A 14582-nucleotide genomic window follows, 5' to 3' on the forward strand; every position below is an offset into this window, starting at 1 on the left:
GGAAAACGGAGGGGCTGGAATATACATCATGGACCCTAGTCGCTACCAAGAGGAGGCACATTTTCCTACAGGGAAACACTGCACAAACTATGCTGCATAGGTTGAGGCTCTCATTCATGCTGCCTACATCATCAGCACCAGCGAGGAGAACTGCTCACATGTCGTCTTCCTGACAGATACTCTCTCTGCCTTCCAGGCTCTTAAAACAACAAGCTTGACAGCCTTTCAGAATCCCTACATCCTATCAGCAGTGTTAACCAAGTCGTGTTACAATGGATCCCTGCTCACTGGGGCATACCAGGAAATGAAATTACAAACAGACTGGCATAACTGGGTGCAGCTAAAGAACAGGAGGATAACTAGGTGACATACGAAGAGATGAAATCCCATATTAAATCTCTCTATAGACCTCCCAGGAACAGGTCATCATTTTCCGACTAAGGACTGGACACAACAGGCTGAACCAGCATATGCATAAGAGGTTCCGAATGGTACCTTCGTCCATGTGCTCCTGTGGAGAAGCAGAACAGACGGCCGAACATGTCACCCAAGACTGCATAAACCTACAGCAGCTGAGGGAGACTACCTGGACAACTTCAAAAACTCTCCAGAAGAAGCTGTACGGCACAAGAAGTGATCTACAGAGAACAGTATCGTTCATAGTCACTGCTGGCATCGACGTGTAGTCAACAAGCGAACGAACAGAAAAGAAGAAGAAAAAGATACTGCACGTCTTACACTTTAATATGGATATTTGGAGTTGCATCTCTAACAACACTTTGGAAGTACTTCAATTGAATATTGTAAGCAAGCAACTGCATCATTCAACACGTTATGCTGCCTTACATTGTTTTAAAGGACTATTTTTTTAAATATTTTTTTTATAAAGATCGTTAATAGAAGGAACTGTTTTATTTTACGACGCACTCAACGCATTTTATTTACGGTTATATGACATCAGACATATGGTTAAGAACCACACGGATTTTGAGAAACGAAACTCGCTGTCGCCACTTTATTGGCTACTATTTTCGATTAGAAGCAAGCGATCTGTTATATGCACCATCCCACACACAGAACAGTACATACACGGCCAGTAGAGCTAATTTTAATCAGAATGTAGCGATTGCTGAATGGCTGAAGAACGTTACGCCTACAGGTAACGTATAGTTCAGCAAGAAGTAAATTAGAACATTGTTTTAAAAAGTAATACTTTCACTAACATTAGTAATAACGTTACAATATAAATCTGCAGAAATAAAATAATTCTTTTCTTTAAATAAAACAATCAAATTTTTTTTAAAAATAAAATAAAATATTATTTAATAGTTTTGCTTAATTTTCCATTGCATTACTAATCAGCTGCAACATTTGAAAAAGGTGCACCTCCACACCTGTTACTCTGTTCAGAAGACTTGAAATGGTGTATTTTGACACCTGAAATTCAAAATGTTCTCGGGGAAGCATGAATGAATGCATGAATGAATGAATGAATGAATTAATGTTTAACGACACCCCAGCACGAAAGATACATCGGCTATTGGGTGTCAAACTATGGTAATGCAAACAAATAAAGTGATGATCAACATCAATATAACAATTCAAGATTTAAACAAAAACAGTGTAAAGAACTGTGCACCACGATAAGGTTACAGCACGCGCAGGGGTCGGGGAAGCATGTCTCCCCAATCCACCAAGCAAGTAGTCCAAGGCGGACACAATATATTGCAAAACCCCACACATTTGCTACGTCCAGTAGAGCCCGAATCGGACAATGAAGCAAGGTGAAACGTGGCCGCTAAAATTAAATTATAAAACTTCTTCACAACCATGGTGACGTCATAGGGGCGTGGTACAAGATAGTTACCACATCCATCACTCGAGATTCGTCTAGTTAGACCACGGTTATTGCCGCTGTTGAGTGACGGGTATAATGATGAGGGCGGCAATAATCATGGTCTAACTAGACGAATCTCTCGTAAAAGGATGATGTAACTTTAACATATATGCAATAAAATATGTTTTTAGTCAAACAAAATATGAAACAACACCAAAACAAAACTAAACAAACAAACAAACAAACAAACCAGGATATGTGACTATGGGTACCCAAACTATAGCAAACAGAGGCTGCACTTCTTATCACACCACTAAACACATGGGGTCTGGTGATTCATAAATATATATGCACTTTGTTTATCATGTTCCTCATATGCCGTTTTGTAATGGCCTTAGGCCACCGGAGAGTAATAAAGTTCTGTTCTGTTCTGTTCTATATTGACACCCAACTTCAACTAGCAACGTGTCATATATAGGCCTATATACCCAGGAGGCAAAACGTTTTTTCCCGAAAAATGGACACGGCTTGCTGTAAAAGGTTTGCCACCTAAAATCATATCTGCATATATCTAGGATCACAACCTACGCGGACAACCTTGCCAACAACTACTGAAATTGGTTTATTCCGTTTTAAAGGGACATTCCATAGTTTGCTGCAATTTTTAAGATGTTATCGACTAACGGAGACTTTTTAACGATTGTAATTACATATCAAATATATTTTTTCTGCATAAAATATTAGTTGCTGTATATTAAACGTGTTCCTGATCGTTTTAATAGTTGTACTAGGTTAAATTTCAGACTCAGAATGAATGAATGAATGCATGTTTAACGACACCCCAGCACGAAAAATACATCGGCTATTGCATGTCAAACTATGGTAAATGCAAAAAAAAAAAGAGAAGACTTTAAATATGATGCCCCTCTGCGAAATTCACACAGTGTTTTCCATTTGCCCAGTGGTCAGTCTGTGATTTGTTCTCTTTTTGGAAAGTGTTTACTTTGGGTTTGAAGTTGATACCAAATGGATTTTTTCCAACGAATCCGATTTTTGATAAAGTTTGTCCAACATGACCTCACGGACCCCCCAATGTTTTGCTGGGGGGGGGGGGGGGGGGGGGGGGGGGGGGGGTCAACATGAAAACTTGTCCAAAGAATGGACCAGACAAAAGTAGAGAACAGAGAATATTTAATTTGTCAAATCTTACTAAAGCTGTGGAAATAGGATGACCTTTTGTTTTGACAAATAATACTAAAACACAACCGAAAACAAGACAGAACTCCTCCGTGACTACTTGTTGTCTGGTCTTTTACATTTCGACAGTGCATCTATATCACAAAGTATACTCAGTATACATAAGCGTACGATACAAGGAGGCACACACACACACACACACACACACACACACACACACACACACACACACACACACACACACACACACACACACACACACACACACATATATATATATATATATATATATATATATACTGTTTCTTAGCTTTGTTAATATGAATAAATGTTGTTTACTTCAGGGAAAAAACAGCCTGCCCCCAACAAAAATGGTATCCCGTACGCCTATGCCAGTATAGTTATATATTTGCAAATACACGCAGTCTAGATACAGACGCCTCTGACATTAGTTAATTCCACAAAAAGGCTGACTCAAGGCTTGCACTGCATATTGTCTATGCTTTGTCGAGGCACGCAGGTACATGTCTAATAGCTGATTGTACTGATGTGTACATACTGGAACCCATGCTTCTTATTGCTATCAAATGCACGGACCAACACCATTGAAAAAGAGGGATAATCTACCACAATGTGAAGGCATTGGCGGAACACCTAGTGAATGTCTACCAGTTTTTCATGTGTCAACTGGGGGAGACTATACCCATCCATTATTTGGGCTTTCCAAGTTTCAGATGCTCGTGGTGCAGAAAAGTCATTACGCAACATTCTTACTGACAACTGACCCAAAATGAGAAAAGAAACACTTGTGGAAAGTCGGAAAAGCATGCTATTCAACGACAAAGGGAGAAAGATGAGATTCACACATATGAAGCACCTGCCTAGAATACCAGGTTGGCCGATACCACTGACCATGACATACTAGATGAGCTAACATGATAATGATTCCAGTTTGATACCGATGATGACAGCTCGAAATAGTAAGACAATGCTCAGTCTAGTGATGAAAGTAGATGACATTTATGTTTACAACACTGTTCCATATTATCATATTATTCCTTGTGTTCTGTATACATCACCCATCTGAGAGTGATTCACAACTGCCAAAATGCAGTTACTGTGTTACTTTTTTAGTCATGATATCAATTGTGTCGTTGAGATTTAGGTAACATTTTACTATATATGATTCATATTATTAATCTATCGTCCTTATTACAGGGAATACCATTTTCTTACTCTGTTATTTATTACAAGTTGTTTATTTCTGGACAGATTGTTTTCTAAATTGACACAAAAATAGATTTTTATTTTATTTCCAAAGCACTTTTACTTGTCTTCTTACGTCAAATCAAACTAAAATTACTGACAAAAAATAATATTCATGGAGGCTGGGAAGGACTATAAGTGGTCATTTCAGTTTTGTAGTACCCATTTTTAGTAAAAAAAAATACGTGTTTTCAGTTAACTGCAACAATACTGTGGCAATAAATATATAAGATAATGATATTAACGAAATTTGAAATAGATTTAGTGAAACCATTAGAAAATGTCACCATTTTCGAGGCCATTTTGAATGTTGAGCATAATGGCGGCCATCTTGGATTTTGAAAATTATTTGATTGAATTGGCCATGCTCGAATTGATATAAATCGATGCAAAAAGTATCCAAATCAACCAACATTTATACATATAAGTAACTTTTCATGTTGACCCCCGCCCAACAAAAAATTGGGGCGTCCGAGAGGTCATGTTGGACAAACTTGATCAAAAATCGGATTCCTTGGAAAAAATCAAGCAAAACATTAGGAGGGAGTGTGTGTGTGTGTGTGTGTGTGTGTGTGTGTGTGTGTGTGTGTGTGTGTGTGTGTCCGAGGGGTCATGTTGGACACAATTTATATAAAAAATCGGTTAGCACCATCGGATTCCTTGGGAAAAAATACATTTGGAATCAACTTCAAACATAAAGTAAACGCTTTCCAAAACGAGAACAAACCAGAGACTGACTACTGTGGAAATGGAAAACACTGCGTGAATTTCACAGAGGGGCATCATATTTAACAGCGAAGAGAAAATTTCCCGTAGCTTGTTGGCAAGGTTGTCCACCTAGGTTGTGATCCTAGATATGTAGATATGATTTTAGGTGGCACGCCTGGTCCATTTTCCCATTTTGCCCCCTGGGTATTTTGTTAAGGGCTAAAATTACATTTTCTTGTTTAGAATACCAGTGTCTGTGTATTCAATATGTTTTTGGTCACTTAATGTTAATAATAACTCAAAAGCAAAAATTTCATATAGTATGAAAAAAAAAATTAGTTCTAAAATAAAATGACGTTTGAGTTTTTGTAAAACATCAGAAACACATTGAATATACAAGCACTGATATTTTAAACAAGAAAAGTGGACCTAGAATGTATATTAATAAAAACCCTTTTCATAGTGGCTGTAAACTCGGGATTGTCTCTATATTACGTTCTTGTATAGAGATCTTTGCCTTATATACTGACTTCCACAAAGGGTTCTGATATTTATAGAGTGGATGATACCCTGTGTGAGTGGTCCCTATCCCTATATATATTAAAAACTGTATTTATTCGACTAGTTATGACTCACCATTCGTCAAAAATCATTCTGTGAGAATTCGGCCCCACAAATAGTTTTTTCATTTATTTTGCAAATATTTGGTCCAGAGACTAAAACAAATGTACGTATGATCTGCCCATGTAGTAAACACATACGAGATATATTGTTCTGTTTATATGTACAAGTTGTATTTGGAGGGGTGGAGTGAGGTAGATGTCAGAAAAACCAATCGGAGCATCACAGTCGAATGCTCTACCGACTGAAATAGATCCCTCCCTCAATGGTTTTATATACATTTAATTGTTTTTTTGTTTCTTTTTATTTTGATTTGTTTTTTGTGTGTGTGGGGAGAGATTTACCGATGAATTATATTTTGTAGAGTGCAAGGAATTGCATTTCATAACATCCACTTTTAAAAAATTTCCGGAGGACACTTGTTTAAAGCGTCGTTATTAGTTAGTATATAGAATGGTCAGTAGGGAACATATTGCTGATTTTGTGCACACGTTCTGAATATGCTCAATATTTTAACAGGATGTCCTGCAGGCTTAGCATTCTAACGCAACGACAGCTTGTCTTAACAGGATGCTTATAACACTAGTTGTTCACACATTCACACAGAAATAATGGTATAATAACAGATACCATCTAATACACACCAAAGTAAACTAACGGGAACTGTGCCACTTCTGACACCAATACAATATAAAGTGGCCGATACCATTACAGATATCATCATTCACTGTCAAGAGTATCCAGCCATAACGAAAAGGTAAGATACGAACTTATTTCACGTTTAACTTCTTCTTTTTTCCCCACCAGTAATAATCTTTTAGACAGAGTGCATGTGTATGTTGTTTTTACATGTTTTGACTTTGCTTTGTTCAAGAAGAGGCTACGATACTGGTATAGATTAGAAGAAGAAAAAAGAAATTACCTTTTCATTGCTGTCTTGTAGCTGTGGGTGACTTAATGTCATAAACTTTCGCTGATCCTGAGAATGCTTATAATAAAACGTCTTTCAGTTTATTGTATTAATGTTATTGCTATTGTTAATGCTGCTGCTGCTGCTTCTGTTGATGCTACTGCTGCTGCTGATGATGATAATAACGATGATTGTAACTATATAGATAATCTAGCGCCAAGTACTCTGTCGTTCAAGAGCTAGACGGACATTTCTAACGGTTTATTATAACCGTCCAAATGTCCGTCTAGGTTTTGAACGGCAGAATACTCTTGTTATTCATATTTCAAGCTCATCTACCTTCAACAATACCAAAGAGGCCATAGCCTCAAAGCCACATGTGTTTTTTTTAGCAGGGAAATGAGTCGTAACATCTAGTACCGCTGTTGAAGACATTTTATTTAGTATTATATACGGCCAGGTAACTTGTCTGAAGACTTATGATTGGGACAGAGAATGTAAATCGGAAAAATTGTCTCTTAACTTGAAGAGTAATTTCTATTAATCTTATTAAACTATATGATCCAATGTGATTGGTCCTCTTACAACTTATATTGTATTTTGGTCCAAAATTAGTTTATTGCCAGTAATAACATTTCTTTGGTATAGCATATGAAATGGATTTTAAAACGTGTTAATAACCTACAAATTCGTCCGACCCAACATGTGAAATCTTATCTGGAAACGAGTTAGGCGCATATTCCATTTGTTCGTTATCCATATGCGAATATATATACCTAATACGCTACAATACCAAAACAGGCCAGTGTACGAAATACGTAACGCATAATCCGTAACAATAACTTTGTATGCAAACAGGTTGCGTAGATTCCATTTAGATACGTCTTCGTACGCGTGTGCGTATGTAATAATTAGGTCCACGTATAATATTATACACGCGGAATTATGGAATTTGTCCCTTAATGAATGTTCGTGATAAATCGGTGTACATGTGTTGAATTGTCAAACATCCTGATGATTGCGTAGGATGCAGTTGGGAAAAGTGGGCCTGCTTGCAAACGTTGGCGACAAAACGGCTGGCGGAACTTAGGGCACGGTTACTGCGGCCGTTAGGTGGCGGGTGTAATAGATCTCGGGCTATGCCGTCACTCAACGGCCGCAATAACCGTGGTCTAACTAGACGAATCTCTCAAAGAAGGATGAGGTAACTATAATTTACCATGAAAAGGGGGGACGTCTCAAAATGCACATAAATGGCGGTTTTGAACTACATGCTATTTTTTTTTGCTGAAAGTAGCGATTGCTTTTTATTCTTTTTTTCTCACCCTACACTTATAGTTTTATACATCTTATAACAACTATACAAATGTTTTTATATTGGAAATAGAAACAGTATTTTACAAACAAACATGATGACGTAGTATACCAATTACGAAGTCATTTCTTGTACCACGTTTTTTGGCATTGGCTTAGCCAGAATTTTGTATTGGGTAGGGGTACCGACGCCAAGTGAGTGTTAATTTCCGCTTTGACCACACCCTGAAGCGGCACGCAAATATAAAAATTGCTCTAATAGTGACAAAATATGCCGCAGTGTTTAAAAACTAGGGTCTTGAGGGGCGTAGCGTGATCTGGACCTTGGGGTTAGAATATGAACCAAGCGGAGCCTTTTTCTATTTTGTTTTTGCACTACCAGAAACTCCATAAGTATAAACCTGTATGTTTTAGTTCTGAAAGCGGACCCCCCCCCCCCCCCCCCCACACACACCTCCAGCCTACGCCCCTGGTCTGTTATTTTAAGCATGTTCAATCCGATGGCATTTCCGACCGCAATTCTTTTTCTTTTTTCTTTATTGTTTGTAGATGCGCTATACATTCGTGCTAGTGTTGCTGGTGACGTTTGCAGTTCTGCACGAGTCCGACTCCTGGTTTCTCAGAAGACGAGCATGGAGGAAAGTAAAACGATGGGGTGGACGTGCACTTAGAGGGTGGGCAGCAAAGAAAGCAGCGGCCTTGATTTTGGCGGGAAAACGAGGTATACTAGTATAGATATACTAGTAGTGCTGTCCTGGACAGGAGATTTGGCGCAAATCAGAACTTGTGCCCAGGGTAGACGTGTCTGAATCTTTAATGGATATGGGTTCGTGAATAGAGTTTTCCTTCCTGAGTTGGACAGCGTGACCTGACTTGACCTGGCCTTGAGTTGGATCCTGTCCTGTCCTGGACGAAGGAGCCGGCGTCAGTCGACACCTGCTCCCACGACAGGCGTGCGCTACAACATGCATATTATGTTCAGTCAACCGCTTGTTGCTAACGTTCGCGAGACTAATATTTACGCTACACAGTAAACCGAATTGTACGATTTCGGGAACCAATCAAATAGTTTGTGAACGTTAGCGAAACGGTTTGCTGGCTGAACTAGGGACAACTTGCTCTGAATGAGTACGTTAAACCGTATGACCTGACGTGACCTTGAGTTGGTTATCCAGTCTTAACTGTCCTCGGTGATGTCGTGGTTAAGTCATCGGACATAAGGCTGGTAGGTACTTGGTTCGCAGCCCGGTACCGGCTCCCGCCCAGAGCGAGTTTTAACGACTCAGTGGGCCATTGCAACGGCTTCTCTGTCACTAACAACTAACCGCTAACTCCAGTGGCAGATCCAGAAAATCCAGGGGGGGGGGGGGGGAGTGAGATTAAGTGGAATGCCAAGGGAACTTTGAAGGAGGAATCGTAAAAAAAATGAAAATTAATATATAATAAAATTATAACTATCGCAAAACTGGGGGGGGGGGGGGGGGGGGCGGGCCCCCGGGCTGCACTAGATCCGCCTCTGAAATCCTAATTCAGGCGTACGCTATAGCAGCTTTTTCTGAATGTAAATCACTTAACATTGAGTTGGTTGCGCCCTTACTATGGGAACACAAACAATAAACGGTTTTGCCAAATGGTAATTTAATTTCAGATACCTCAAAGTTAGTACAACGACACCAAAGACAGAATCCTAATCGAGTAGTAAAAAATAAAGCAGCTTGCGTCTGTTTTTCTGACGTTTATCTAACCGCGTTGTAGAGAATACATTTTGTTTGGGTTGGTTTCTCTTACTATTGATTAAATAACTTAATTTAACAACAAAGACGAATTTCTAATTGAATAAACACAGGTTGATTGAAAAATATTTTATTGCTTTTAAAAACCAAATGGATTAGGCACAAGTTATACAATTTACTAGGCCCTTACCACAATATATATATATATATATATATATATATATATATATATGCATGCATGCATGTATCCATGTATGCATGTATGTACGTACGTACGTATATATATATATATATATATATATATATATATATATATATATATATATATATATATATATATATATATCACGAATATTTAAATATGAACAGAAATGAATATAATTCAAAAAGAAATAGAAAGAAAAGATGCAATAAGAGTTCTTAGTGTCAGACAGCACATGTTGTAGTCAAGGCAACACAATCTGATAACATAGAGGCCATACAAAAACGACCATCCATTATTTACTAATTATGGGAAACGTTTTATCGCATTTATATATATTTATGTAATTGAAAAAAATACCTAATTGTATTCGTAACTTAAAACACATTTACCATTTAAAATCAATTGTAAATATATTTAGAAAATGCGTTTTTGTTTTTCATATAAATTACACTCACAGAAAAAAAGGTCTTCAAAATGATTTCCACAACTACACGAGGAATCAGTGCTAAGTCCAACTCATATAAATTACTACACCCGTGTCTTAACTTGGTATGCAATACTTGATCTCTTCTATCACCAAATGAAGAGTGTGGGGTTAAAGTGTAAGCATTGTAAATACATATGAGATGCGTGTAAATCACAAACAGGCTGCTGATTGAGTTTTAAAGTCTTTGATCTGGTTTCTATTCGCTGACTGGTTTAATTTCAGATGTCTCGGACTATGACACCAACAAGGACGGAGTCCTCGACGTAGACGAACTGGAGAAAGTGATGAGTACTCGAGACGCTGAGAATCTGTTGGAAATTTCTGATGATGACGGTCAGTTTCAAACAAATATAATTCATTGAAAACATATTTTATTGCTTATAATGTAGGCTTGTGTTTGTTTGTTTGTGTGTGTGTGTGCGTGTGTGTTTGTGTGTCTATGTTCATGTGTATATATGTTATTTATGTAATTACATGCCAAGGTTGCAAAGAACAATACATTGGTCATACCAATCAGCTGAGAGCCAGAGTACGCGTACACAAACAGCAAATAAAACAACCTGAAACAAGATGCTTACCCTTGAGTTCACATTTAAATACATGTGAGGCACAAAAAGATATTAAATTCACCATTTTCCCATTTTATCACATAGATACCAATGATGAAATGAAAAGAAAGACAAAGGAAATGTATTTTATTAGAAAGTTTTGTCCACTTCTTAATGCTCTTCGTTAGATAAAAGCAACAATGACGTAATTAAATCAATCCCCTTCTACTACAGTAACGTCATAATATGTATGACGTCATATTTAGCAGTTATTTAGCAGATCCTTTCTGAAGATAACATTGAAACATGTAAAAGGATCATTATTTCTTTAAATTGTTTTTTAAAATACATATATACTGTACACTTGTTTTCTTTTATCATTTTTATTTATATATATATATATATATATATATGTATGTGTGTGTGTGTGTTTGTGTGTGTATATGTATGTATGTGTATATGTATGTATGTATGTATGTATGTGTATATGTATGTATGTATGTATGTATGTATGTATGTACACACACACACACACACACACACATACACACACACATATACATATACATATACATATACATATACATATACATATACATATACATCGAACTTAGAGGCTTTCTCCTAATTACAAACATTAAAGTTTACCATAACGACGACAGCAATGTTTCAATAAATAAATAAATAAATAAATAAATAAACTGAAAGAACAGATTTTTTTTAGTAATCACAGCGTTCTGTCTTTTAATGTATTTGTGAACAAACTCAAAAATGTGTTTATTGGTATCGTCATTTAACGGGTCTCGACCATTTTATATAAATAGCATATTAATTGGTTCAAAATTGTTTAGAGATGTTAAAATAATTTGTCTTGGCTGGTTTATACAACTTACATTCAAAGGAATAATAATAATGGGTGATTTTAAAGGGATCCACAACGATAGAAGTCTACATTTAAAGTCAAACAGGCATTTCTTAGTCTAGTATGCAAAACATTTGCTATTCGATTTCCGCATGGTATAAAATGTTAATTATGATATAACTGTATTAATCTCAGTACTTCACATACATGTATATACTACCAATGAAAACCTCCGTGTGTTTTCAATAATTGTTTGTGTATTGTGTTTACTCATAACGCGTGTGTTTTATTGCAGGAGACTCCGAGGTCACTGTGGACGAGTTCAGGCGAGTCCTCAGGGAACTGAACGGACTGGAATAAGAAGATCAAGTATGTTTTTGTACTGTGACATTAAGTTATCTATCAGGCACGGCGGAGCGGTAGAAGGGGTGGGTGGGGATGGGCTGTAGCCACCCAATAATTCTGGATATTTGTTTTTTACTGACATTGAGGCTATCAGTATTTGTCATGATGAATTCATTTCACTTGTTGAGATATCGAGATATCTACTTTTCAAAATTTTCCTGTGGAGCACTCCCCAGAACAGATGTATTTTCATACAATCAAGTCAAACCAATCACGTAAAGTTTCATTTTAGAACAGTGTCCTACACAGTAACGTGAAAATAATACATTACAAATTATGACATCTATTCCATAAAAAAAAAAAAAAAAAAAAAAAAAAAAAAAAAAAAATTATAATTGCAACACATTATTTGATTAAATCATACAGTTGTTCATTGTAGGTAATTATTTTGGTACATGACTGTAGTGTTTACAATTCAGCGTTAATGTAATAACTACACATTGTTTTCAAGTTACTACACAGGACAACTTGTGTTTAAAAATTAAGTTGAACTGTTTGACTTCTTGATAGCGTTTATGTAAATTATTTGGATATTGAGGGAAGAATACTCCCCCCAAAAATTTACCATACCATACAGTTGTTCATTGTAAGTATTTATTACCGTGCACGAAACATGATTGTGCTATTTACATGTTCAGCGTATACGCATTTATATAAAAATTACCGGCCTCGGTGGCGTCGTGGCAGGCCATCGGTCTACAGGCTGGTAGGTACTGGGTTCAGATCCCAGTCGAGGCATGGTTTTTTTAATCCAGATACCGACTCCAAACCATGAGTGAGTGCTCCGCAAGGCTCAGTGGGTAAGTGTAAACCACTTGCACCGACCAGTGATCCATAACTGGTCCAACAAAGGCCATGGTTTGTGCTATCCTGCCTGTGGGAAGCGCAAATAAAAGATCCCTTGCTGCCTGTCGTAAAAAGAGTAGCCTATGTGGCGACAGCGGGTTTCCTCTAAAAACAGTGTCAGAATGACCATATGTTTGACGTCCAATAGCCGATGATAAGATAAAAAATCAATGTGCTCTAGCGGCGTCGTTAAATAAAACAAACTTTACTTTATAAAAAAATTATACATTTATAAAAGTGTTGATTTTACCAGAATTTGTCAAAATAAATTTATTTGTAGAATGAACAAAATTGCTTTAAACCCTCGATCCCAGTCACCCCTCCCCCACCCGACCCCCCAATGTTCACTTGCTTCCACCGTGCCTGTGTATTACTAGTCTAGGAACCCAATTTAGTTTTTGACTGTTCTGACTACCACTAATAATAACAACAGTAATAACACTTATGTCTACTATATGCATTTATCAGCTAGTCAGTTAATGAGTTCATTAAGCCTACGATGTAACAGCCATTGGATGACATATACAAAATACACTGCGTTGTTATGGATACCATAAGGTATTAAAAATAAGCATGTAAACAAAATGTATATGGCCCAAATGCGCGAGTTAAGTTTCTGTACTAAATAGTTAATCATAATAGTAATAGTAATAATAGCAGTAGTAATAGTAAAGCAGGTAAAGAACTCACGGTAACATTTTACGTCTTTGCGTTGCATAATAGATACATTTTAGTTAAATCTGATACATTGTTTTCTCTCACTTTAATGCCACTAAAACAAATTAATTATAAGACCTTGAGCACAATGATATTTCTTGAGGAACCGTTATCTAATATGACGAAAGCAAAGAAAAACAAGTACATTTGATTTTATGTTGTTCTGATTACTAAATTAACTCAAGTGAATATTGCCTTTCAAAACACTGTTGATAAACGTCCCTCGATTTTAATACATCTATCTTCAATCATTATTATTTTGTCTCTTATTTTGTTTTACAGCAATAAAGAAGACCAACATAGATCTGGCTGATCAGCTGTCGACATAAATTATATTATTAATAATAATAAAACTCAAGACGCAGTAAACATACCCTTTTTTGTATTTGTTCATTAAAGGGGCGGGTTTTTAGAACAATAAAAAAACATTAAATATATATATATATATATATATATATATATATATATATATATATTAATATACATACTGCTATTGCGACATTTCATCTAGCGTGATAGACGAAGCCAGTTTAACAGATTAACAGCAAGACGTTTGTTTTGTTTAACGACACCACTAGAACACATTGATTTATTAATCATGGGCTATTGGATGTCCAACATTTGGTAATCTTGACATATAGTCTTAGAGAGGAATCCCTCTACATGTTTCCGTTAGTAGCAAGGGATCTTTTTTATATGCACCATCCCACAGACAGGTATATCAAAAGCCGTGGTATGTGCTATTCTGTCTGTGGGATGGTGCATATAAAATATCCCTTGCTAAATGTAGCGGGTATCCTCTTTATGACTATATGTCAGAATAATTACTAAATGTTTGACACCCAATAGCCAATGAAGTAAAACAGACTCTACGCTTGGTCTGGGATCGATAGCAGTCGGTTGGCCCATTGGGCTATTTCTCGTTC

General features: G+C 36.8%; 1 protein-coding gene across 1 annotated transcript; it reads left to right on the plus strand.

The window, feature by feature from the left end:
- Nucleotides 1-6287: 6287 nt before the first annotated feature.
- On the plus strand, nt 6288-14025 carry LOC121370853. The gene is made up of 5 exons (XM_041496358.1): nt 6288-6386; nt 8403-8574; nt 10501-10611; nt 11984-12057; nt 13939-14025. Exons 2-4 carry the CDS (start codon nt 8403-8405, stop codon nt 12046-12048), a joined length of 348 nt encoding a protein of 115 aa, XP_041352292.1. The 5' UTR covers nt 6288-6386; the 3' UTR covers nt 12049-12057; nt 13939-14025.
- Nucleotides 14026-14582: the final 557 nt, after the last annotated feature.

Source organism: Gigantopelta aegis, chromosome 4, assembly GCF_016097555.1.
Source record: "Gigantopelta aegis isolate Gae_Host chromosome 4, Gae_host_genome, whole genome shotgun sequence".
Taxonomy (NCBI): Eukaryota; Metazoa; Mollusca; class Gastropoda; order Neomphalida; family Peltospiridae; genus Gigantopelta; species Gigantopelta aegis.